The following is a 25941-nucleotide window of genomic DNA, read 5'->3' as shown; positions in this document are numbered from 1 at the left end:
TGCATTAAAAGTGCTTCTAGCTAGTAGGACAAGTGTTACTTGAATGGTAGTGGCTTCTGGGGAAAAAAAATCAGTTTAGGACAAGCTGGTTGTGTTTCTAGTGTGTTTTAGTAGCTCTCTTTTGTTAGTTAAATAAGATGAGATATATGATTTCCATTCTTAATATTATGACCTTTTTTCACATCTATGAAACTTAAGGTAATTAAGTAATGCATCTTTAAAGTCAGTGCTGCTTTGATAATTAGATGGTTTTAGCAAGAATTTTGCCTATAATCATTGAAATTGCAAGATGTTATTCTTAAACACTGTGACATTTATTTTAAGGTTCAAAGAATGTGAGCAAGTCAGAAGAAAACTTGCTAAATCCCAATAAAGTAGTTCACCGAATGTCATGGAATAGTCCTACTGTTACATATTCTCAGGTGATCAGCAGGAATGAGGGAATTCTGCCAGGACACCCCAACCCAGAAATCAGTTCTTCAGAATCTGTTTTGATGTTTGGAGAGCCACCAGTTGTTCCAGATGAATTCAAATCCACAACTGTAAGCAAACAAGAGAACAGCTTAGAACTTTTGCTTTGTGAAGAGGAAAGTAATTCAACTGCAGCAACATTACTGAAAGTTAAACAAGCCTTCTCTGCATCTGGTAGTAATCTTCACAATTTGATAGGTGATACAAAATCTTCCTTCTCAGATGTAGCAGGTGAAACATTAAATGAAACTCTGTGTCTCACAGGGCTCAGTCTGGAGAAAGACTTGTTAGCTGAAGAAGTTTCTGAAAATCTAACAAATACAAAATCCAGAGAGCTGTTGCAGCAATTCAATCAGTCTTATGCAATTGATAAGCATCAATCAAAAAAAGATGAAAATAAAGTTTTGGAGAAAAGGAACTTCAAAGCTTCTATTAAGATCGAACTTCAGGTCGCGAAACCAGATATGAAAAATGTAACAGAACTTCCTGTGCCTCAAGTACTGGCCTGGAAAGACAAGTTGACTGTTCAGAACAGTTCATCAAAAGATGACTTAAACAAATTAGATTCCTTTGGAAGAAAAGAGAAAATAGAATTAACACACTCACAAACAGTTGAAAACTGTATGGTAAAACGCTGTAATTTGGAAGAAGATACCGCTAAACTTTCTGTGGCAGGACAGCTTCCTACTTTGCAGTTGACTAAATCACTAAATGAAGTAGACAACCAATACTTGCAAGCTGAAAATTGTGATAAAACTTTAACTAAAACATTAACTGTTTCTGACCATGGCAAGGTTTCTGACCACATACAATGGTTTAACAAGCTTTCATTAAATGATCCAACTTCTGCAAGCAAAACTAAACCTCCTCTTAAGTTTCAACGTACTCCTGTTAGACAGTCTGTAAGAAGAATTAATTCCTTATTGGAGGTTAACAGGCAATCTGTAAGCTCTCAGCTGCTTAAAGCAAGAGATATGGGTTCACCGCTTGTTAAATCTTTGAGCTACGACTCTGCACTATTCTCCTGCACAGAAAAGCCCTCAAAGAATTCTGTGGTTTTGCCACTCAGGAGTGAAAGTACATATGACCAAGCTTCTGTATCTCATAAGCAGCTAGACTTGACATCCAAATCATGTTGCAGGCCATTAAATCCATCAGACAAGCCTGATGTTTCTGTCAGAACTGCTGGGATCCACAAACACAAAGCAACTGTTCATCCATCAAAGTCTGTTCTAGAAGATCTAAGCAATCATGAAATGGTGAAATCCAGTTTAAAAGCTAATGTGAATATAAATATTCCAGGTGCTGCCCCAGAGAAATCTACAATCACAAGAAGTGCTTCAGGAAGAGAAAGAGTTTGTTATAGAGGCTCTCCAAAAAATCCAATATCTAAAGTGAAACTGCTACCAGCTGCAAAACCAGTAGACTTATAAGATCATATATGATGGCTAAATAGGCTTATCGTAACTTGGTTAACCTTTGGAAAATCTAAATTGGTATGATTGCTTTTTTAGCTCTAATTATTTGTACTTTTCAGTTTATTTTTTTAACTGTATGAGTCATGGACTTGTACAAATAACACTTTGGTTTACGTTGAGGCTTTCTTCATTTACTGAAACATTTGTAAATGCTAGTCAGTTGATCCAGATGAATTTGACTTCTAAAACAAAAATAATCTGCTTTTACAAATGTTTGTGTTAGATCTCATATTTTATTATTTCGGCTTCTAAAAACATGCTGCATCTCCCAAAACAATTTTTGCAGTATTTAGACTAAGTACCAAGTTTTCTAAAAAATTCTCAGACATTTAAAACAAAAACTAACAGACGTGAAAGAAAATGTTTCAATGCTGAGTATTGATAGTTAAATTTATTTACTTAGAACTAAGTGTATTGTAGCATACTTTGATATTTAAATTGGACCTTATACCAGCTCTACTCTTTTGAGACAACGGTTTTTATTTCTACTGGAGTAAATTTGGAGCACATTTTCCTTGCTGAGTAGGTAAATTAATTATATTTTGACATATTTGGAGAATTATAAATAAATGTGCAGTTTATTCAGGAAGTGAAAAGTCTTAAAACTTCATCCAGCAATGTGTTCTGCAATAGGTACCAAGTATTTTCGGTTGTGAGCAGTAGAATGTTTTATCTTAATATGAAAGGATGGTTTTAATTTATTTTTAGAGCAATAGGATAGTGTTAACTTAGAGGGTGCGGAAGCAGATTTCAGATGTTGGTAATGTTGCAAGAGACGAATGTAAGAAGCCATTGTGTGTTAAAAGTTGATTTGCACAAGCAAATGTTTACATCTTTTGGAATTAAAACTGTGTCTGTCATCTGTTGTAAAAGTATTTAAGAGTAAAGACTTGAAACTGTTCATTAGCTTTCTGTATGCAAATTGCTTACTGGCAAAATGTAAGAGCTGAAAGCACTGCATACTTTTGGTTTTAATAAAACCATTCGTTTTGTCCCTTTTCTGAGCCTGTTCTTCTATAATGACTTAAAAATGAGTAAGTCTGAAAATACTGAAGTCAGAAGTGATTCTGTTCTGGCTCTCCTTTTTGTTCATCTGGGATACATGTTGGTGATTCTCACAACTAGCAAAAGGCATGATGCAATATAACTTACCAGGAGCAGCCGTTTAAACTTCTTGAGTGATACGTTAATGAAAGGAATAGTTCTGCTTGTTTTCTGTTCCCTGCCTCTCTTCCCCACCTATCCACCAACTTACTGGGTGATCTGGTGGAAACCTCCTGCCCCCATGAGCCCAGCTGAGCTGCCTCCCTTTGTTGCTACATTATTGTCAAGATCTAACACTAGGGAAACTGCATTGAGAGGATCTCAAGAGGATCGCTTGGTGTTGGGGTTAAGTATTGGAAGCTTCGGTTTCATGAGATAAGGGAGCCAACATACCAATTCACTGCCATCCCAAGAGGAAGCTGCTTCTGCCTGCTCTCAGCGACGTGCTCCTACCCCTCTTGCCTTTGGCAGATCCCTCAGTAGGCTGAATGTAGGCACCAGAACACCACGTTTTGTATCATTTCACTGAGGTAAATAAAGCAACTGCCAGCTCATGCAAGCAGCTAGGAGATGGAAATAGGCCAGAAGGAGATAAAGGCAATGTAATGAGGAAGAAAATGAGATCTGACTCCCGTAATAGTGAGCTGTCTGAAAGAGCAAGACTAGAGATATTTTTTTTTTCTGTTAATAGGTACCAAATATTTTGAATGCTAATGTAGCTTTGACAATGTGTCATGGGTGGAGCAGTAAACTATTTTTGATCATTAATACAAGCTGGTCTTGAGCCAGTTGACTTAAAACATCAGAAAGGGAGGTTTTTGATAGGGACCTGACAAACAAACCCTTAAACACCAGGAGAGATTGTCAAAGCTGTGGGCTCTGTTAGATGTTTTACAGAACAGTTTAGGCACACATCTATTTGCATAAAGATTAGAAACACTAGATGCCCAGTGGATGTCCCTACTGCTTAATCCTGCAAGTTACAGACATGTATATTGTGCTAGAGAGAGCGATTTCCATGTGAAAGCGTAGTTCATGGATCTGTTATGGTTTATGGGGTAATCTCAGAGCTTTTCTGTAGATAGCTATCCTAAAATGGAAGATGTCACACTCACAGCAGTAGCAGTGAAGATGTGTTACATAAAATAGCCTTTAGAAATTACAGTTTTGCCAAGTGCTATTGAATTATAGACTTCATGTGGCAAGATCCTTTTACAGTTGTCTTTGTTAACGTCTGCTAATGGAGGATGTATATAGATTTGCTTAACCTGGAGACCTTTATCTGCAAGTGCTTAGAGATGGTTGCCGTTGCTGTGTTGTTACCTTGTAAACCTGCAGTTGGGTAATACTATTGTTCTGCAAGTAAACCCTCGGTCGTATGAAGCCAGGGAGAGAAATCACAGCAGGCAGACGGACACAATCCCAGGAGTAGGTAGTATCTCATTTCTGTAACCGTTAATCCACCAAGAACCTTCAGTTTATTTTTAGGCTGTTGTGTTGGGCAGGAAAGGGAGATCTTCCATATTGCCCCCTGTGTCATCTTCTTAAGGGGACAAACCCTTGCAGCAAGCACACGGCCGCGGCCGGTAGCTGGGAGAAGCTGACGGGGCCCGGCAGCGGGGGAAGGGGGGCGAGGGGCAGTGGCTGCGCACGGAGGATGCGCGGCCGCGGAGCCGCCGCACTCGCAGAGCCGCGCCGGGAGCGGGAGGTGAGCGCGGGGTGTCCGGGGGGCTCTGCGCCGCGGCTGAGCGGCCGCGGGGGAAGGCGGGGGGGTTACGGCCCGGCTTCCCAGGGGCGCGGTGCGGACAGCGGAGCGCAGCCCTGCGCGGCTGCGTACCAGCGGGAACATGGAGTAGCAAGCGGGCCTTTTCCCGCTCGAGGGAAGAAAGGTGCTCGCCGGGCGTGCAGCTCGCCCCTGCAGAGGCTGGCGGGGAGGGGGAGTCGCGCACAGGCGTTCCGGGGAGCATTTCCAGCATTGTTTTTTTCAGCCATTTTTGCCTCAAAAGGTGCCTTGCGGGGGGTGGCTGGAGCAGTGGAACATCTTTAAACGTCTGGCGTGGAGAAATCAGGCAGCTGTGTGGGTTTTGAGGAAGACAAGGGGGACTTGAGGGGGCTTGGTTTATTTAAGGGATTGGGAGTGATGCGTTTTAATTCTCTCATGTGAGGGGAAAAGGAGCTTTAAGAAACAAGCGTTCCGATTAAAATTCAGCCTCTCAAAGAGGACAGTAAGTGGTGCTTGTTTTTGGTTTGGTTTGTTTTTTTCCTAATTAAACTACTCTGTGCAGCTATTTGGTGAAGGGGATTCAAGGAAACAAATGAAACCTATTTGTTCGAGGTGGGGAAGATGATGCATTTGAAGTAGGAAGCCTCTTGTTTTAAGGAACAAATAAAATATAATCCAGGTTGTTCAGCACTTTCTAGTGATTCATTTTTCAGGTAATGGAAGAATAGAGCTTGGAAAACACAGCTGCTGGCTGAAGAGTTCTTTGCTTTTAGCCCACAGCTTTATAAAACAATGTAATAAACCGGGGGGGGGCAGAAAACGTATTCTCATTAAATGAAACGGTGGATCCATTTTGTTTGCAGTGACTGTTAATGAATGTTATGGGCAAATGCATATCAGAAAATTGATTTCTACAGTTTGCTACTTAGGTTTTTTGGTTTTTTTTTTTAGAAAAGAACCTAGCCACTCTATTCCCTCTGCTCCCCCCCAGTTTTCACCTGGGTAGATTTTCAGCTGCCCCTAGAAGCTGTGGTAGTAAACTGTGATGTGCAGTAGTAAGATCAGAAGTTATTTCCAGCGTGTGTACTGGACTTTTTTCCCACTATTATTTATAATCAAATTCCTTTTTTTTTTTCCCACAGGATGAAAGTGGCTACCAGGATGACAGCTACCTTGCTTTGTAACATGATATTTCTGCTGGCATTTGGATTGGCCTCAGCTTTTAGCCACAGCCCTAGGACCCCTGACAGGGTTTCTGAAGCAGATATTCAGAGGCTCCTCCATGGAGTTATGGAGCAACTGGGCATCGCCAGACCCCGAGTGGAATATCCAGCACACCAGGCTATGAATCTAGTTGGTCCACAGAGCATTGAAGGTAGCTCATTTCTACATTGAATTATGATGAATTTATTAGTATCCTTTGGTAATAATTATTGCTTTGCATAAAGATGCTGAATATCCTAAGCTTAAAATCATGGACCTCTTCACCATATTGTTGCTGATCATTGTTTTAAAATCATCATCCATCTTTTACCTTTCTTAATATAATGATTTTGGTAGAAGAAGTAGTGGGGTTTTTAATGTACAGGCGTTGCAGAAAAAGTCATGTTGTCTTAGAAGTGCCTGATCTCTAGCACCTCAAAACAACAGGTTTACTAAATTCTTCTCCAATAGCGTGTATATATTTCACATGAAATAAACATGAGCTATAGAGCCCACATTTCATGGAGTTTTAGAAACATTTGCAGACCAGAAGAGATCAAATGTTTACGGTGTCATGCAAGATAAAGGGAGAAACCGTATAAGGGGGGGTTCTTCCTATGTGCTGCCGAACATGGTGCAGCCCTCCATGGGACAGTGTCAGTGCTGGAGTGTCCAGGGCTGCAGGACGCCAGGGCCCTGGCTCTGGGGACAGGAAGGACACAGGTGCTCCCCTGCCTGCATCCATAAGCAGCACCCCAGCACTGTGTTGCTGTGATGAATGCTCTGGGCTCAGGTTCATTGTTTTTGGCTACTACTTCTGGTCTCACTCTGTGTGAGTAAATTTTCCTTGGAATCAATCTTTTATAACTATGCAAACCATCTGAAATATCTGGCTCAAATGGTAGGGTATTAAGATAATGTTGTACTGTATTGCTATTTGAATTGTAATAAACTAGCTTTTATTTTGGGATTACAGCAAAAGGTTGAAAGTATGCAACTCCAAATATTACAGTTTATGAGCAAACATCAAAACAGAGCAGAAGCTCTCAACCCTTCCCTCAGAATTAAACCACTTTGACACAGTACAGCAAGTCTTCACAGTTTGTAAGCCTGTGCCCTTTATTTTGTCCCCATTCAGATCTACAGACTATCCTAGGCAAAGAGATACGATTGTCTTAATGGTGGCTAAGGAGAGGATTGAAGCTGAACAGGCATTTCTGCAAATAATGGCAGACCTAAGTTTATATATTTTCTAAAGAAACTTTGATGGACATATGCTCTTCTGTAAACTTAAATGACAGAGATTAGGTTTAAGGAGTAAAATTTGGTCTGTGGTAACCTTTCCTCTTTTATGAGTGTTTATATGTAGAGAAATTGGGAGAGACTGGTAGAAGTGAGTAATTTTACTCTCCATTGCCCTCTTTTCCCTAGACTTTTTTTTTAAAAAAAAACCTTAGAAAAGATAAGCAAATCTGGATCTCTGACAAATGTTTTATCTCAGCTATTTGCCATTACTTTCTAATTACAATGTTAGCAAAACCAGGTTAAGAATCTCTTCAGTATTGAAACTTTTCTGATGCTTGTGAGACTCAAATAATACTAGTTTTCCAGTCATCTGTACAGTCTTCCATAAAAAACAGGTTTGGAAAACATTTTTTTTTCTTTTTTTTCTTTTTTAAAAATAAAAATACCTTCCGTGTATAAAACAGAGTAAAACGGAAAGGTAATACATCCAGTTTGTTTATCATATTTAACATTCCCCTCTTGATTAGATGAGGATGACTCTCTTTTTCCAAGTCTACCATGGATATTTAACAGCCTATTGAGAAACTTCTGAAAAAGCAAAAAAGCCTTGGGAGGTGAAATATAGACAAGCAATTCAGACCTTCATGTCAAATGTTGCTTTTCATAGTGTTTTGCTGTCAGTTTTTCAGATAGTAATCACTTGCTCTTTCTTCAGTTCCTTATGGTGGTATGTGTCTGTCTATAGCTAGATAGGTATCTCTTAAAGTAACTGATTAGAAACTTCAACTTAAAGTGTTTTTAAAGTGTTGGTTCCAGTTACAAGATTAACATGGCCTTATGTCATTCGACACAATATTTTCTCATACTACTCTTTTGAAAAGTATATATAATTCAGTAAATTTTTACTATGAGTTTATTTTTAAATATAGATCATGAATTACAGGACAGATAATTCAACAAAACTTGCACTTCATTCTGTACCTTCCGTAACTTTAACTATTACATTGTGAAAGACTTCAGAATTTAGTATACCACTCACTAATCGGTTAATAATGCTCCATTTTATCCTCTTTGAATATTTATTTTTGTGTAATTTGGTGAAAAACTTGCACAACGGGTTTGACTTTCTATTAGGTGTCTACTTTGGAAACAGCACTGCTAAAATGGCAGGTAGGACATTTATTCAAAACACTCTGGTTCTGTAAGAGATTCCCATACATAATGCTTCCACATACAGTATCTGCCTGGAAAAAATGTGGTTTTTACCATTTTCCCAACAGGCTGCCTCGTACTTGGTTATTGCCAGGGGACTGACATTCCTGACCTCCCAGCAGCTCCAGTCAGTCAGTGTTTTCTGAGCAAAACAGAATAGGAACTGGATTCAGTCAAGGACCTTGTCCTCTGGCAAGGAATGAGGACAGGAGGCATTTGAACGAGGACTCCCATGAAATGTAATGCTCAGTATAGTAAAAATATTGCGACCTTTCTGAACTGGTTGGTTGTTGTTGTTGATTGGGGGGGGGGGCTGGATGTTAGACACATTTTGTGAAATTCCATCACATGATGTAGAAAGATAATTTCCTCTGAGAGGAGGAAGCTCCAATGTCTGCTAAGCTAAACAGACCTGCAGGACTTTCTGGAAGAATGTTTCTGATGGTGCTGAGCTCTTACAGCTTGCTTGTGTCTCAGATACTTCTTGGCCAATGTGCAAGGAGGTGAACTGAGCAGCACAAGAAACAGTGTCGGGGTTGTAATGTTTAAGCAAAAAAAACCTGTGCCTGTAGCACAGGTGTCGGCTGACAGGAGTATTGAGGAATATTGACAGAAAAAATAACTGCATGTGTTTTTAGAGTGCATCAGTACAAGGTTTCAGATTCTGAAGGATTCACCTATGGGCTTTCCACAACAAAGTTATGCTGTTATCACTGGCTAATAATTCTGCGTGCAAGTGCTTAAAAAAAGTCTGCAAGATAATAGGAGGGAAAACTAAGGGGGAAGGGAAGAAAGAGTTTTAACAATGCGGAATGTCACAGCAAAATAGGGTTTTCATCCTAAATACCATCATGGCAAAGTGGTAATTCACTAACAACTCTCCTGAGGCTCTGTGTTCATTGGGAATTTTTTGCCTGAAAGTAGCAAAAAGTAGAATCAGGTATGAAATTATTATTACTTATGAGAAATTCTGAGCTGTCAGGCGTGTTGACTTCCAGCTATTTTTCAATCTGTAGGTTGCAGTGACCAATGTAGAGAGTTTAAAACCTGAGTCATCTCATGGCAGCATCCTTATCATCAACCCACTGACTGGAGTTCATCTGTTTCTCATTTTAACCAGATATTGCATCTCAGCATAAAAATGTTTTATCAGTCAGAGCTTAATATATTTAGTATGTTCCTACAGAAAACTGTTTTATTTAACAAAATGTTTTTGTCAGAAATTGCCCCAGCAGTGTAGACCTGCAGCAGTGTTGCTAGCTGCAGATGACTTCAGCGGAGCCAGGATTCCAGAAGTATCACTGATTTTCAAAAGGCGAAGATTTCACCCATTATATGTGTACACTTGCAAACGAGGTGCTGTCAGGAAAAATTAATTTTTGTGGGTTTGGAATTTGGAAACAAATTTAGGCTGCCATAATATAGACAAGTTTATACTAGCGGCCTGATTAAAATGTTTTCGAATTTGAGTGATTATTATAATAACCTTTTCCAGCTGAATAAAATCTTAATAATTTTATGTGTAACAAAAATACTGTTGCTGTTAGTTCATAAGCAGATTTCCTAATTATGCCCATTTTCCGTCTCAGCTATCTACTTTTTTTTCCAGTGTTAATCATCATACGTTGACTTCTAAATGCTAAAAAACAGAGGGTGGATGTGTTGCAAGGAACTACATGGTCCGTCCTGTCGTCCATGTTGTTGTAATCCCCAATCCAGTGTCCTGTGTCCCCCCTGTCCAGTCCATGTCCCATGTCTGTCGTCCCCCCGTCCCCCCCCCCCCCCCAAAAATAATCTTAGAGCAGCCTTGGCTGGAGTAACTGAAGTCACAAACTTGCTCTGTACCAAAGACAACTAAGAGATGGACACTTTTCAGAAAATACATTTAGCAGCATGTGTTCTCTTTCCTAAGTGACCAGATGGTTTTCTTGTTGATGGATAGAAAAAATAGTACAGTTTGTTAATTGGAAGAAGTTACTGCCTTGTTTTATGTTGAAATCTATAAATACATGGGTTGGGGTTTTTTTCTTCTCCTCTTTGCATTTGTCAATTTATGTTACCTCGGGTCAAGCTGCTAAAATAGGAGTAGTCTAGAAAATGCCTGATAAAGAGTTTAATCTCCCAAGAAATTACTGTGAAGTTCAAGCTGTGTGTAATCCAGGGAGAGCTCGGAGGTCGGGAGGGCTGTGAGCGCTGTGGCTTTTCTCTCTCTGTGGCTTTTCTCTCTCGGTGGCAGCGAGCCACCTGGGGAGGATGGCTTCTCTGCCTTTACTAGGGCTCTATTAGCTGAGTGGAAGCAGTTTCACAAGGATAAATATGTCATAAAAATGGGAATTTGCTGGCTGATTCCCTGTACTTGTGTACCACAGCCGGCAGATGGTGCATGGTATGTCAGCACGGCAGAAGCCAAACGGATCCTGCATGAAGACTGTCAAGAGAAGATGTTTATTTAACACCCGAGGTGGTATCTTAGAAGCAGCTGGTTTTTGCTGACCACTTAATATATTTTCTCTCTGCACACCCCCCAATTTCGAAAAGTAGTAAACCCATATTAAGTACTTTAATTTATCTAATAATATTAGCCCTCCTTGTTAATTTATCTTTTCAGAAAGCTATACTGGAATCACTTAGCATTATCTATAAAAAGAGGGGAAAAACACAGAAAAGCAAAATAGGAATTTTTAATGAGTAGCTGTGTTTCTGTAGTTACTATTTAGGTTTATCACTAAAATACTGTACAAGCACCACTGGGCTATGCTCTGTTTTTCTATAGGCAAGAAGGGGCCTGTATCTATGGTAGAGGACAAAAGAATAAAGTAAAGAAATGCCTTCAACGTTTCAAAAACCACAGGGTTTTTTTCTGCCTGGCAGGGAGTTTATGAAGTAAGAGAACACCTTTTTTTTCTTTCCTTGCATGCTTATAAGTTTGTGACAATATTTAAGGATTTGGGGGGGAGCGGGGGGGGAATATGTGCATAATGCAAATTTCAGGACTGCTATACATGCATAGGAGAAAAAGTAAAATAGTAAAAAAAATAGTAAAATCTCACTTAAACACATGGGGGCACCAGTAGCTCAGCTCGGGCGGTTTATAGCACTATAATCTCATAAGGGGGAAATGTGAAGTCCTATTTTCATTTTGCAGGTATTATCTCCTTATATTTTCATTGCCTCCTGTACAATTCAATACAACAGAAAGCCTCTTGGGTGGTTCATTTGGTTTTATTTCTTAGAAACACTTCAGATGAGATGATGGTTGATAAAGGTGCTGACATGACAGCCCAGAGAGTCTGAAGTTTTCAATCCGCAAAATAGGTGTAATGCTGTCAACCTCAGTGACAGCATTAAATGATGTCTCTTAAATCCTGATTTCTTTGTAGGAATAAGAAAATATGATGTCTCTCTGGGAGGTTTTTGACTCTCTTGTGGAGACTGCTGATAGCTACTAAGAAAAGGCTGGGGTTTATTTGATTATTTGGAAAGGAAATATGTTTATTGTCGTAGAAAAACGTAGTTACTGTTTGCCTGATTGAGATGATAAAACTTGATAGTCTGGAACGTTATGCTAATATTTCTACTAACAACTGGTAGTTAATGACTTGTCAGCACAGACTCTGTACAAATAGCACTTTGCATGAAATCTACTGTCTGTAAAATTATGCAAATTATCCATGCATGTTAATAATGTCTATCTTGTTTACATTTTCCTGATAAGAAACCTAAGACAGACAGTGCTGGATTACCTCGCTTGTCTGGCCTGTAACATACCTGCAAGACCGTAGTGGTTTCCTACAGAGACGGTAAAATCTTCTTATTAGGAAGTTAGCAGAACTTTTGTATATGAATGCACTCAGTGAAACCAGTGCAGAAATGACCTTTGCTCTCATTTGCTTTTGGGCTACCATGTGCTATGCTTATACCCAAATTTATTTGGACTTCTTGGGTGACTAGAAGTAACAGCCATTGACACATGGGAGTGCGATATCTGGGGCTCGGCAGTCATGGCAATGTGATGGCTGCGTCCTCTTTGCTCTGTGCCAGTGTCCGGGGTAGCAGCGCAGGAGGCCCTGAGCTGGCAGTGTGCCACCGAGCTGGGGCAGACCTCCCGCAGCCAATTCTGCTGCTTCAGGGCTGCTTTGTAGTGTCAATTTAGTGCAAAGAGACCACACAATCATTTGGGATTTGGATTATTGTATCTGTTCTATAGAGAAAGTCCTGCTGTAGTTAAGACATAAAGTTACATTCACATTGGGACTGCTTTGGCTGAAGCACATATGACTTTAATCAAACACTGCATTATGGGCCTGACATTTAACAAACAAAATCAAACCCCAACATCAGTCTACCACTCTCTGCTTTCAGGTTTTGGGGTTTTTTTGCAAATCACCGAAATAGCCCAGGAAATATGATTTCAAAATATAATATGGACATCTCAAATTTGTAACATAAAATGAAAATGGTAAAGCTACACCTTTTTATACATTACTATGGTAGACATTTGGATTTGTATAGATCTGACTTAAAATACCTATCATTTTCTTTGTATTTTATTCCCCAAATTGTAATGTCAAACATAACCAGAATTTGACTGTCAGGCGGTAGTGCTTGTTGTGAGAGGTGATCTATCTAGAATGTTAATTCCTGAATTTAAGAGCTAATGACAGTGCCAAATGACAGCGGTGGTTTACAGTGGATTTTCTTTATGTGATATGGCACAGCTATGTGAAGAAATTGCATGTAAAATGATTATACCAGTAACTCCACAAACAGGAGAACAATGAGGTGGTATGACTTTATTTGTTCTTAACTGAAGACAAGTGTTTGAAACTTTGGCCCATAATATCCTTGCTTCCATATGAATTTATAAGCCATGACAAGCAGTGAATAATAAAAAAGCAAAGTTGATGTTTGTATTACTATGTGAAGGTGGTATTGTGTTACCTCAATGTGTTGGTACTATGTGGGGGTGGTATCATGTTACCTCAGTGTGTTGGACAATGCTTTTCAGGAGCAAGGATCCAGCAATGGCTGTGGGTGTTACCACTGTGGGCTCTGCCACTTCTGAGTTTGGGGAAGTGCCCTTCCTCAATGCCCAAGTGCTGCAGGAGGTGTGCAGGCACTACACTTGTCTCCTCAGTTCGTCTGGGGAGAGGCAGGGAAAATTCTCAAAACTAGTGTGCTCATCAGAGAAGTCAGTCAATGGGGAATGCAAGAAGAAAAGTGTCTTAATCTCTGTTTCTCTCTAGATCTTTGTTATTTGAATGAGGGTCTAACTAAGGGACCTATTTTGATTTGAGGCTTTGAACCTTTTCTTGAAAGAACGTTGTGTATAGCAGTCCTCGTGGCTGCAAGAGGGAGTGCAGGTGTCACATCCCTCTTCTGAGGAACCAAGAAGATAAAGTGACTCCAGCTCTTAAAACCTCCCACTAACCACTGTTACGTGGTATTGACTACTGCTGCTATTCATAAAGTCATCTTTAAAAGATGCTGCCAAGGAAGAAAGCAGTTTGAGATGGAACTCTTTCAGGGAAGAAGGGTGGCAGGTGTGTAGGGATTTAGAATTAAGTAGATTCTTATGTGCCTAAAGGTAATTAATCAATTAGAATGGCATTTGTAGCCACAGTTATTTTTTTGTACATGTTACTTGAGGGAAATAATCCAATAAGAGAGGTAAGAAACCTGAGGAGAAGAGGGAATATGATAGCTTCTGTATTGTCTAATGCTTTATAGTACTTCTGGTTTTCAGTGCTGGCAGATGGTATATAGAAATTTAATATGAAACGGTAAAATTTTATCTAGCAATGGAATACGGTCCATAAGTATTTAAAAATCTGCCGGTGAAGATCGGCCAAATTATGATGAGCTCTTGTTTTTAAAGATTTCTTTTTTTCCCTGGTTGTCTTTCACATGCATAAAATAAATCCTTGAGCACATTAGTTAGGATTTATACCTTTTTGTAATTGTTCTCAAAATCATGTGCATTTCCGCTGCTCGCATCTGAATTTTAAATTAACTTGCAGTAAGAAAAGCTTTTTTAATTTATTTGGTTCTATGAAAAGATATTTTAGAAGTCTAGACAAAGAAGAGATTCTTGCTTTTCTTGATCGTGGTGTCGTGTGCAGGAGATAAGATCTCTGGCATGCTCCAGAGGTTTCCAGAGCTATTCTCTCTGTGCTTCCTGTCGTGCGTGCTTTTGGCAGTGCCCTCACAGCTGCTGCAGGGATGAATGAGAAGAGGAATGTTCTCAGCTGCTGAACAGGAGGGAGGAAGAAGCTGGTTTTTCCCCTTTGGAACCTTAGTACATCAGGTTCGCTGGCCTGAGTCCCTGTTGCAGTGCCAAAGAGCAGCATTGGGCCTGGTCTTACGTGGCAAGGCTCTTCATCTCACCACTCTCTTGCATCTTCGTTGTGTGCCAGCAGTTTTGTTCAAGTGCAAAAGAAACCTCATCTTGACTCAGGAGATGTTGGCGGAAGTTGTGAATAGGAAGGCCTCTGCTTTTGGAGTTGTGAGGTTATACTGGCTCACCAAAGCTGAGACTTGGGAGCCTTGTAGTCCCCACACTGGTGGTGTTCACGATGAGGTGGTTTGGGGGAGTCAGAAAATCTGCCCTGGTGGCAGCTGTCAGACAGGCATGTGAAGCTTTTAAACACTTTCGTTGAAGAACCAGCTGGGACTTTGAGCTATCTGCATGGAAAATGGAATTGAGTGAATATGCATGGAGAAATGAACAGGAGAACTTTGTGAAGTTCAGTGGAGCAGTAAACAGAAAACGTGGTCCCGTTCTGGACAATTCTGGTGCCTCCACGCTTCACATTACAGGAGCCAAAGGAGTATTTTTCTGAGTGTGTTGATGCTGATGGAGCATCTAGGCTTCTCTCACTAGTGTCACTGCCAGTGAATAAAGTGCTCCAGTCTTCATCAGCACATTTACATTTAGTGTCCCATTCCTTGCAGGATAAAGTAGGTCACCAGCTTCCTTTTGCTGCTGTTTCACAGAGCCATGCACTGCACGCACGCCTGGTCATTAGCAAGGTAAATGTTATGGGAGCTGCGGGGCTGTTGCTTGCTGGACATGCTTTCCCTTGACTCTGTGGAGGCATGATAGCTGGAAGTCGGTGTGGCAGAGGGGCCCTACTGCTGCATACTGCAGGCAGTAGTGTGTCTGTAAAAAGGGTAAGCTTATCCACACAGTAAAGTGCAAAAGCTTTCTGCTCAGACTGAAGGGCAGATTAATATAGTCCATTAGAGGACGGTTCAACCAAGGGAGGCATAAGAGATTGCTTTTGCACTCTGTCAGCAAGTGAGCTGCTGGATTTTTTTTTATTGTGTGTACAATTTGAATAATGAATAATAATGGTATATAAGCTACTCTTATAAACTTATTGTGAGAGGCATGGGCGTTACTTTGGTCCTAACCATTTTACAATAAGAGCATTTCATATCTTAAATATCTGTACTGTTTGTAATTAAAATACGGGATAAAATGGAATTATTCACTAAAAGCAAGGTCGGTATTTGTGTGATGTGTGTGCTTAAGGCTTTAGAAAACACACTAAAAGGAATTTGTCCCTCTGCGGAGAAAAAGAAAATTAGTCTTTATAGTTTTAAGAAACTTTGTGTCATTAAGGAGAAGACAAGCTGACTCTGGAATCTGGGATGCTTGAGTATGTATAGCTGTAGTTTTCTTGGGTTTCCTGAGGCATGCTCTTGAATGGTGAAGGAAGTTGGCTAGGTTTGCATTTTTCCATTCTTGGTTCTATGTTCTTTCTCTTTCCATATTCTCTTATTTAGCAGCTTCTGTGGAATAGAGAAAATGTGATCCTTTTTATAATTTTTTTGGTGCCTCTCACTTGATCTTAATCAGTCTCAGCAAGCAGGATAGGACTCTCTAGGATTAAGCTAGCTGAAGACGTACAGGGAAAATGACATTGGGACTGTAAAGCTTTTAGTGATGTTAGAAAGGGTAAGAAAAATGAAAATGCATTTTTTGCATTCAGAATTTTTTTGACAGTTTGAATTAATCAGATTACATGGTGGGCAGTCTTGCAGATAATAAAGGAAAGGAGAAAGGAAGATTGTGAATGGTGTCCCATTTTAAGATACAAGAGCACCAGAAAGCATTCTGCCAAACTTGCCTTTGATTAGGGATGAGACATCACTTTTGAATGTGACAACGACACAGAAAAGGTAGATACAGCAAGATGACTGGGGACAGAAGTGCAGGATAGTATGGAAGGTTGTAATGAAAAAGAACACACTGTCAGAGAGGACACACTGGAAATAATTTTGAAGATTCTTCCAACTGATAAGAACTAATAGTCTAGATTAACAAAGATTTTACGAAGCAGCAAAAATGGTATTGCATCTCTGATTAGTATCTCAGGTATCTTACACAAATGGGATAAGGTATACCAGGCTTCCCTTGCAGTTCATATTTGCATACAGCTCAAGATCGTAAGAGGTGCAATTCTTACTCGGGGAGTATTCCTCTGTGCATCTAGGAAGGGCTTGGACACTTTAAGAATCTCCTTCATGATGTTCAAGAGGAAAAATATGAAAACTAGGGCATCTAGCATGACTCTCTAACTATAAAGGGCTTTAATTTGGGATCTGGAATTTATTTACTCATAACAGATACTCCATGATCCATTCTGTTTGGTATCTCCTTGCTAAGATTGGCCAAACTACCTCTCTTTTGAATTTGGAAGTGGGGTAACCCTATCTACACTGTGATGTGGGAAACTGTTCCAGTCAGACTGAAAGGCAAATTTGTCCCGTTATTTGTCTTTAAATGTTCTACAATCATTTTACACTTTTGAAAATCCATTCTCACTGACTTTCTTAAAATTACTCTTCTGGGGGGCAGCATTGCCTGTTTGTATTTGATGTGGAGGATGGCTTCTGAGAGCAGAGTTGTTTCAGTTGTGCTTTACACTACCAATAGATGGATAGTGACAACTAGAACTTCAGTGGACTCACAGCATCTCCACAGGATGTGTTTGATCAGGGGAATATTCAATACTGTCAGGAAACTAGTTGCTCTTTTTTTTTCTTTTTTTTTTTTTCCCTCCAAGAATGGACTGCTTGTGTTGTCCTCTCACCCATAGAGACAGTATTACTCCTACAAAGAAATGAGCTAAAATGGGTGCACTTTGAATTTTTAGTCATTCCAAATATCTCTAATTGAGATTATATCAGCAGTTGGTGAGATGATTAAAAACTTTTCCAGAATTATAGGAAAGGGGAGAGGCATTTTTCCATTTTTGTTTTCCACCCTGCAACAGTTCAAGACCAGTGCCAGAAAATGTTTACATATATGCATATATTCTAAATGAAAACCAGAGCTTACTTATGACAATACTGACCTCAGTCCGAAAGACCTAAACTTGTAGTTTATCCTTTAAGGATGTAAAATAACTACATGCTCAGCCAGAAATCCTGCCCACGAAAGGGAGCTGATTGTTTTGGAGACGTTGTTTTGCTAGTGTGTGGCACACAACAGCCAGTTCATACAAGTAAGGAGAGATGGGAAAAACATACATTTATCTATCTCATCCTTTCTCAGTACAAGGGTATTCCTGTACTATTCTTCTGGATTTTTGCTAGTCCAATTTCAAATAAGTTAACAATGGTGTCTCTCATGCTTCCCTTGGATAGGAAATTATGAAAAGTTCCTCAGTATTTAGTAGACTTGTCTTTTTCTTTCAGTCTCTGCCTCAAGGTTCAAGAGACCTATCTTGTGCTATTTTTGTAGCTGACTGTATATGTTTGTATGACAATATTTTGACTTGGTAGCTGCAGTGTATTTAATCCTAGTAAGTTTCTTCAAATCGGTAACATTGCAATACCAAAACTAATGCAGCTTGTGAATTACTGTACATAATACCCCTATTCGATACATTCATGGCATTTCATTTTTATTATTGCAGTCTTTACTGAGTGCACTATTTATCAGAGTTTATAAGGAATAAGCTTTGCTAATACTATTAAATCACTCAAGTGAGCTAAATTATGGCACCAGAGCAGGTGCTATTGTCTCCAGCTCTTTTGGAAAGAAAGGAAAAACCCTTAAACCATCCTGGACATTTATACCTAAAGGAAACAATCCTTTATATTAATATAAAAAGCTTGTTTTGTACTCAGTCAAGGGAATTCTTGGCAGTCGGTTTAAACTTACATGTATATATAGCACACTGGAGCCTGCTAAGTACCTCTGTTTTCTTTATGGATGGAGCTTTGGTGCCAAGAGGTCTGCACCACATACAAGTGTAGATACGCCTCTATCTGATGGATTGTCCCATAGTGAACCACATTGTATACAGGATGTTCAAACACATATTGATTATGTGGTTCTGTAGTTTACCGCAGAATCATAACCTGATGCTTTTAAGTACATATATGCAATCAATCTTCATGTGAAGGAGCTCAGTACAAAAGAGATATTTTATGCTACACATTAGACATTAGATTAAATGACATTAGATTAAATGTATGTTATGCCTTTTTTTTTTTAACCCCATCATCATAACATTATTTTGAATCCATACACTTCTTAGTAGCATCATCTTTGTGTTGACTGTGGGCTGTAAGTGTATAATAAAGTTCATAGTGTCTGTAATGCTATTCTGGTTTTAGTACCAGGTCTCATGGTCAGCTACAATGGAAAACCTCACATAACACAGATAAAAATTTTTTATAGGGTTACTTTTATGTTTGTTACATATCTGTAAAACTCCTTCAACATTGTATTACGGAATAAGAAACTTGTACTTGAGGGGGGAAATTAGCATGTTGATTAGATTTTAGTTCATCATGCAAATAAAATTACAATATATATGCTTATAGACTAACTTGCTTCTGGTACTATTAATACCAGCTTCCAACGAATTACTTGCAAAATATAGACAATTTGACTCAACTAGCACTTCTAAATGTAGAAATGAATATGAGATTTGTCCAGACTGCCTTCTGTTAGAAATTTTTGAAAGTGATTTTGTTATCTTACCATGCTTAGCTGTATAAAAGATGATTTAGGCTGGTAGTTTTTATTTCTAAGTTGGGACAGGAGTACTTGAATGATTTTTCTGGAGCAGCTTTCATATTCAGAAGCTTTATTCCAATCTTACAGATCTATGAAAATTACAGAAATTGAAAATAAGACTATTTGGTAATAATATGGTGATCGTGCTCTTTACCCAAACAGTCGTGTCTGTGTTCACTCTTAAACTCACATTTTCAATCATTCAACTTCCTTTTCCTCTCATTCATTGTTAGTGGAATTTATGTGTCGACTGTATGTTGTTGTCCCTCATTATATAGGGTTTTTAAAAAAATGTTGCTCTGCTGTCACACAACCATCTCAGTACTCAGTAACTACATTAGCTGTTGCTGCAGCGTGTGTGGTGGCTGTCTTATGGCAGGGAAAAAGAGCATGCCTGAAACTGTTTTTATTTGTCCAAAATACAAAAGAATGCTGTACAAAGTATTTAGAAAACTCTGCAAGCAGCTGGGTTTTAGCCTGTAGATGCATTTGGCCAGTAATGTGCGCAGAAAAGATCTGGAGCAGGTAAATATTTGTAGAGAGGCATATAGAGAGAATGGCTTGAGCTTGATTCCCAAACCTTTAGTGGAAGGCCCTGCTTGTCAAAGGCAAGGCGCTCAAGCTGAGATGCGTGGGAGAAGGCTGTAGCACACCACTCTGTGTGTTTGCCCAAGAGGAGGAAGCCCATCATTGTGTCCTCTGCCACTGAGTTATAACACCTGCTGCACGCTGCTGTTGTAACCCTGCAGTGATGGTGCTCTGAGTCCTGCAGGGCAAATATAAAAAGCTGCATCTAGAACTGATCTATTAAGGTGTAAAAGTCACTGAATGTGATGTTTCATACCCTAATGACTACAAGGTGAACTCATTTAATGAGTTTTCACCACTACTGCAGGAAACTGAGGTTTGCATTTAAGAAATGGTTTGATTTTAAAATAATTTTCCTAGCTGTATACAATCAAATTTGCTATAATACCTTGGGTCCCCTCACATGACTTAATAAATTAATGTATTTCTAGGCTGAGCAAATAATATTATTTCTTTCTACAGTGTCGTTAACTTTGTCTTCTTGCCATGATGTTGTCATGCCATATCTTCTTCAATTATTACTTGCTACAATAAACAGTGACTGAAGATGATTGTGCAGTAAACGTATTGAGTTCCATTACTGTCTCATGTTTCTTTTTCTTTGCATTTTCTTACCTATAACTTAAATAGTTAAGGAAGAAGAAAATCCTAAGATTAATGATAAGTGGCTGGTTTTCTTTCTTAGTTTCATTTTTCATTACCTAAGTTACCTGATTTAGGTCACAGGGTTATATTTCTAAGAAAGACATTTGAAATCTAAACTTGGTTCTGTCTCTATAACAACACATATATATATATTAAATCTAAATCTGGATTACTTGTAGCAACTAAAGCACTTACACTTTTAATCTTGAAAAAAACCAGTGTGTGTAAATTGTCTTTACTAGGTGGTGCGCACGAGGGTCTCCAGCACTTGGGTCCTTATGGCAATATCCCAAACATCGTAGCCGAGCTTACAGGAGATAACGTACCAAAGGATTTCAGTGAAGATCAAGGATATCCTGACCCCCCAAATCCCTGCCCTCTTGGAAAAACAGGTAATTCTGCTCTAGCCTTCACACCTCTGTCTTCACTGTACATCTTTCAGCCTTTCAGCACTGTACTAGGCAGTACGACACTTGATCAGCAGTGGGTATTCTCTTTCATTCTCTACCCCAGGAGCAGAACTGTTGAGCAATCAGGTGGTTTAGATGAGATTTTTTTTTTTTTTTTTTTAATATGTGCACCTTCTGTATTGCTGTATGACTGCTAGAGAACATCAGGTGGAAGAAATCATCTTGACCTCGGAGTAGAAGATGGTGAGATTTATGATAGCATCTTGTTCCTGAGGGAGTTAATTTTTAGGCTGGCCCCTGAAAAAAGTTATCATTCTGTACAGACGAGATTTACCCTTATTTTAGAGACTTTCGTCGTGCCAAGAGGAATGAAACTGTCTGCCCTGATCTCCAACCCAGACCATGAGTCAATATTTAAGATACTTGGCTCCAATCCATGTGGCTTTATAGCTCACTGAGGGTGCATCTGTGCCAAGAAATGGAAAACGACATGGACATACCCCAAGGTGTTGCATGCAGGCTCGCTCTGGCAGAGGAGCAGCGCAGCTGTGGCGTGCCAGCGCGGTGTGGTACCCAAGACACCCGGTGCGTCCCTCTGCTTGCACCTGCGCAGACACCTAGCTAGGAGGGTGGCTACTGCTGAAGGATCTGTAAAACATGCACTGCATGTGCATGATATAGACGTACCCTAAGGGAATTGATCTTTTTCCTGTTACTTGAGCCAAGGAATGACTTCCAGTACTGAAAGTAGTAGTAAAACACCCATTGGCTGCCTTGGGAGCTGGAACTGGGAATGAGCACTCTTATTTTTCTCTCATTTTTTATTTGTGAGCTAAGCCATCCTTTCAGAATCTTTTCTGTTTAGTCTTCTTTTATGTTATTTGGATAATGCAAAACAGTTGTGTGTATTCTTATTTAAAAATGTTCTAACCAGCTTAAAATTGATCAAAAAAAAATATTTGTCATGAAAAGTTTTGCAAACAGGCTTTTTACATTTCATTCAAAAATATGGCAAAATTGTGAATAGTTCTCCCTTACTGTTTTCTATTACAGGCCATTTGGTGATGATGCCTGCATCTTTTCTGAAATAATATCTAATCTTCCATTTTGTTCAATGTAGCTGTTGTCTGACAGGTTGCAAATGATGGGTTTAGGTTTTCTCACACACACAGACTTTCTATCTTCTGTGCTTGCCCATTAGACTTCTGTTAGTGATTAGATAAATCAATTAAAAACCTGGCATCCAGAGAAATGCCTTTGAAAATCCCTTCAATTTTTCTTCCTTAGGTGAATAAAAGTTGTTAGCTAAGCTGATAGTCAGATCTGAGCGCAGGGGGAATTCTTAGGGAAGTGCTGCTTGCTCAGATAAATTGCTCTGTCGTAGTGAAGATACTATCTACTAGGATTAGAGTAAAATGTTTTTCAGAGCCTTAAATGGAAATTCAAGTGGTGACTGTATTATGCATACAAATTACCAGAGGCCTTCCTCAATCAGGTCTGTGGATTTGTTTAATGGAAAACAATTTTTCCAGTCACTGTCTACATATGCACATTCCACAGCAGGAATACATAAGTCTGGAGCACTTGAGCTTGAAGACACTTGGATTAGCAGTTGCAGAGGGCACACATATGTCCAGATACCCTTTGTGTTTTCTACCAAAAGACACTGATGCTCTGAGAAGTTCTACTGCATTTCTGTTGTCACCTGCTTCTCTCTTGAGATGACCCTGTCCCTGCTGAGACTGGGATAATTTTTAAGTGCTTGTAGTTAACTTTAATGGTTTCTGAGTTAGCTAGTATGGTGAGTTTTCCCCCATTTCCTACTGGCAACTTTAATCTTCCCCATTCTAAGGAGAAAAAATAGAAAGCAGGATCTGTTGGACTTAGAATAACCTTCTCAGGTCATTGAACCAACTTATTTTTAAGTTATGTCTTTACTTTTTGCCACATCTAAGGAGAAAAGATAATCCATTGCAAATCTTTTTACATGATGATCACATAAGGACAGAAGGGAAAGTCCACAGGTGTGTCCTCTGGAGTGCTTGTGTTCTGGCAGATGTAGCTATCTGGACGCCCAGCATCATGCCCCGGGTGGTAGGATCTCCTTGGGTATGTCTGAGAGGAAGTTGGGCTGCAAGCTCCCCATGCTGACAAAGCAGAGGGAGCTCCAGCAGCAGACTTTTTCCAAGAGCTACACTGGCCTTAAGTTGCTGAATCTTTGTTTAATCTAAAGATTACTTACTTTGGTAACAAGTCCATAAACTGATTTTTAAGAGTATTATCCTCTATGTGACACTCTCTGCAAAACCATCCATTGTGATTAAAGGAGGTTTCTGGACCCATCAGCTTAGTTACCAATCTGCAGAAATGTCTTCAGCATAAAACTTCTGCCACATTGCGTTTTTATGAGCTCATATGAGGCATAAATGGTTTTCAGCCATTCTGAGCAAAGTAGCAAACCAGAAGTGGAGTTCCGTGAGGAGCTACTCAGTGAAGAAAACTCTTGTCTTTGCTCACAGCATCATTTTACCATGAGCTTCAAAAGTATTGCCTAAACAATTTCTACAACCTCCTGTGAGCATTTAAAAATGAAAAGAGGATCCCTTCTGAATCAGAGTAACATGCAGTTCTATGTAAAATCAAGCTTAATCACTAATTTAAAAGAAAAACAAAAAGGAGGGGGGAGAGCTTGGAAATTTTTTTTTTTTTTTCGTTTTGACGTTTTGTTGTGGTTTTTTTAAAAAAAAAATATTTAAATATATCCTGACAAACTCCTTTCAAAAGAAAAGAATACCTGGTTTTCCAGTCATCCAGTTTTTTAAATGTTGGGATTTTTTAAAATTTCATAATTGCATTTAAGAAGTTTGCTGATTAATGTGGCACGTAATGTGTGTTTTGAAGCTACTAAGCACTCAGTGCTTTCTACCATACTTTTGCAGTTGATGATGGGTGTCTAGAAAACACCCCAGACACAGCAGAGTTCAGCAGGGAATACCAGCTGCACCAACACCTTTTTGATCCAGAGCATGACTATCCCAACATGGGCAAGTGGGTGAGTACATGCTGCTTGCTTATTTTTGTTGCATGTGAAACTGGGTATTGTCTGCTGTGTGGGATACTATGAAACCACAAGGAGAATATTGTGCTTATTGCTGGAAAAATTGTCACCCTAAGGGAAACTTCTCAAAAAAGTGTACTTGCCCTTAATAATATAGAAATAATGCCTGTGATTGATGAAAGGCCCATAAAAGTAGAAAGTAGAAATCCTCATCTTACTACCTGTCCTAAAGCATGTCAACTACGTATATGCTTGATAAATGTAACAAAACACATCTCAAACTACAGTGAAGGTGTAACCAGTATTAGTGCAGATTTTAGCACAAGATTTCAAAACATAACAGGGCCCTAATTTGAAAGGTTATCCAGGTTCAGTGACTATTCACTGTTCAGTTACTTAGATGCTAAAAAATCCTTAATGGAGTGCAGCAGTGCCTAAACACCTTAAAAAATCTAGGTCCAGACAACTTGCTCTAAGGAATCCTCTCTGGCTTAAGGATTTTGGAGCACTTGATGCTGCTTCTTCCTCTGTTTGGGTTATGCACTATATTATATTGAAAACCTATTTGACACATAGCATATAATAAATACAGCGAGCTACACTAAGGGCAGAAATCTTGTTCTGAGTGTACAAGGACTTTAATAACTCCAGCTAGACTATTTCTGCAGGCTAGAGGCTCCAAAGAAAGCTCTGCCACTTAATCTTAGATTACATCAGTTAAATGTTCAATCCCAAATCCATTTTCAGGCGCCAGGAAAACAATAACAATGATCATAATTTATGCTTCTAGAGCAAATCATGAAATCTCATTTTATATTGTTATAACACTTTACTTAAGATTGCCCTAAACCAGTGCTCTGTAAGCATATATTGATAAATGGACATGTTTGGCAGCCTCTTCTGCTGTAATTGTGAGACAATGATTCATCGTTCATAATCAAACCAGTGTAAGATTTATAGTCTTAATTACTTATGTGAGTGCTAAATTTCTAGAGAGAATCATGCCAAAAATCCAAATTTTGGAAACTCTTCTTGCATTCTAAGTAATTACCATCAAAGGTTTTAATTTTAAAAACACCAGATGGTGAACTTTCTTATTTATGCCAGATAATGCTGTTAGTTTGCTTATTATTCATAAGTAATTTACTTTCATAATACCATTTTGAACACTATAAAAGCACTTCTGTAAATCTTTGGCCTATACCAATATTTCAGAATCGAGTGTACATACTGCATTGTCATCAGCAACATATATACTTAACAAATGGTAGGTAATCATTAGTGAATACTGACCTTTTTTCATTTCTCCATCCATCACTACTAATTCAGGGGGAAAAAGCTGCTCATGCATGGATTAAAACAGACTGTTAGGTACTAAACAGCGATCATATCTAGCTGCAGCGTAGCCAACTCCAGATCTTTTTAATTAGAGATGAAACAGCTGGTAACGTGCATGAGCAAATGTTCTGCTGAGGTCCAGGAGAATTTCCCCGATTGCCTACTCATTGTATATTACTACACATTAAAAAGATAAATACAACAATATCTGGTTTTATGGCTGGCTTTGTCATTTTTATCTCTCTGGAAAAATAAGAGCAGAAAAGCACTCTAAAAGTTAGCTGTTTGAGACTTTATAAAGGAGAGATAAAGTAGAACAGATCTTTTAGGTCACTTACTGTCATCTGGATTAAGTCGTAAATGACCGACACGGCCAACTGTGGGCTGCCCCCAGCCACCAAAATCCCCTCTGCCCGCTAGCAGCCTGTTCCTTCTTCTCCCGTGGAAGAGCCTGGGATGAAATGCACCAGGGGCTGTACTGGCTG

The 25941-nt window shown here is 39.2% G+C and overlaps 2 protein-coding genes across 12 annotated transcripts in view; both read left to right on the top strand.

Annotated features, from left to right (window-relative positions):
- ARHGAP11A (Rho GTPase activating protein 11A) overlaps positions 1 to 5976 on the top strand; it is a 59297-nt gene extending 53321 nt beyond the window's left edge. For 5 of the 6 annotated variants that reach the window (XM_074824488.1, XM_074824489.1, XM_074824487.1 and 2 more), the window contains one exon: positions 325 to 2948. In XM_074824488.1, coding sequence (XP_074680589.1) covers positions 325 to 1904 — 1580 coding nt within the window. In that variant the 3' untranslated portion in view covers positions 1905 to 2948. Of the gene's footprint in view, positions 1 to 324; positions 2949 to 5858 lie in introns of those variants that run through there. The other variant, XM_074824490.1, reaches the window with a different exon arrangement.
- SCG5 (secretogranin V) overlaps positions 4322 to 25941 on the top strand; it is a 32178-nt gene continuing 10558 nt past the window's right edge. The window contains exons 1-4 of one of the 6 annotated variants that reach the window (XM_074824494.1): positions 4322 to 4421; positions 5859 to 6091; positions 20893 to 21042; positions 24000 to 24112. In XM_074824494.1, coding sequence (XP_074680595.1) covers positions 4372 to 4421; positions 5859 to 6091; positions 20893 to 21042; positions 24000 to 24112 — 546 coding nt within the window. In that variant the 5' untranslated portion in view covers positions 4322 to 4371. Of the gene's footprint in view, positions 4426 to 4620; positions 4702 to 4791; positions 4883 to 4912; positions 5000 to 5053; positions 5219 to 5858; positions 6092 to 20892; positions 21043 to 23999; positions 24113 to 25941 lie in introns of those variants that run through there. The other 5 variants (XM_074824498.1, XM_074824495.1, XM_074824497.1 and 2 more) reach the window with 5 other exon arrangements.

This window comes from Strix aluco, chromosome 4 (assembly GCF_031877795.1).
Source record: "Strix aluco isolate bStrAlu1 chromosome 4, bStrAlu1.hap1, whole genome shotgun sequence".
Taxonomy (NCBI): Eukaryota; Metazoa; Chordata; class Aves; order Strigiformes; family Strigidae; genus Strix; species Strix aluco.
Note: the sequence above shows the minus strand (reverse complement) of the source record. Positions and strands in the feature narration are given on the sequence as shown.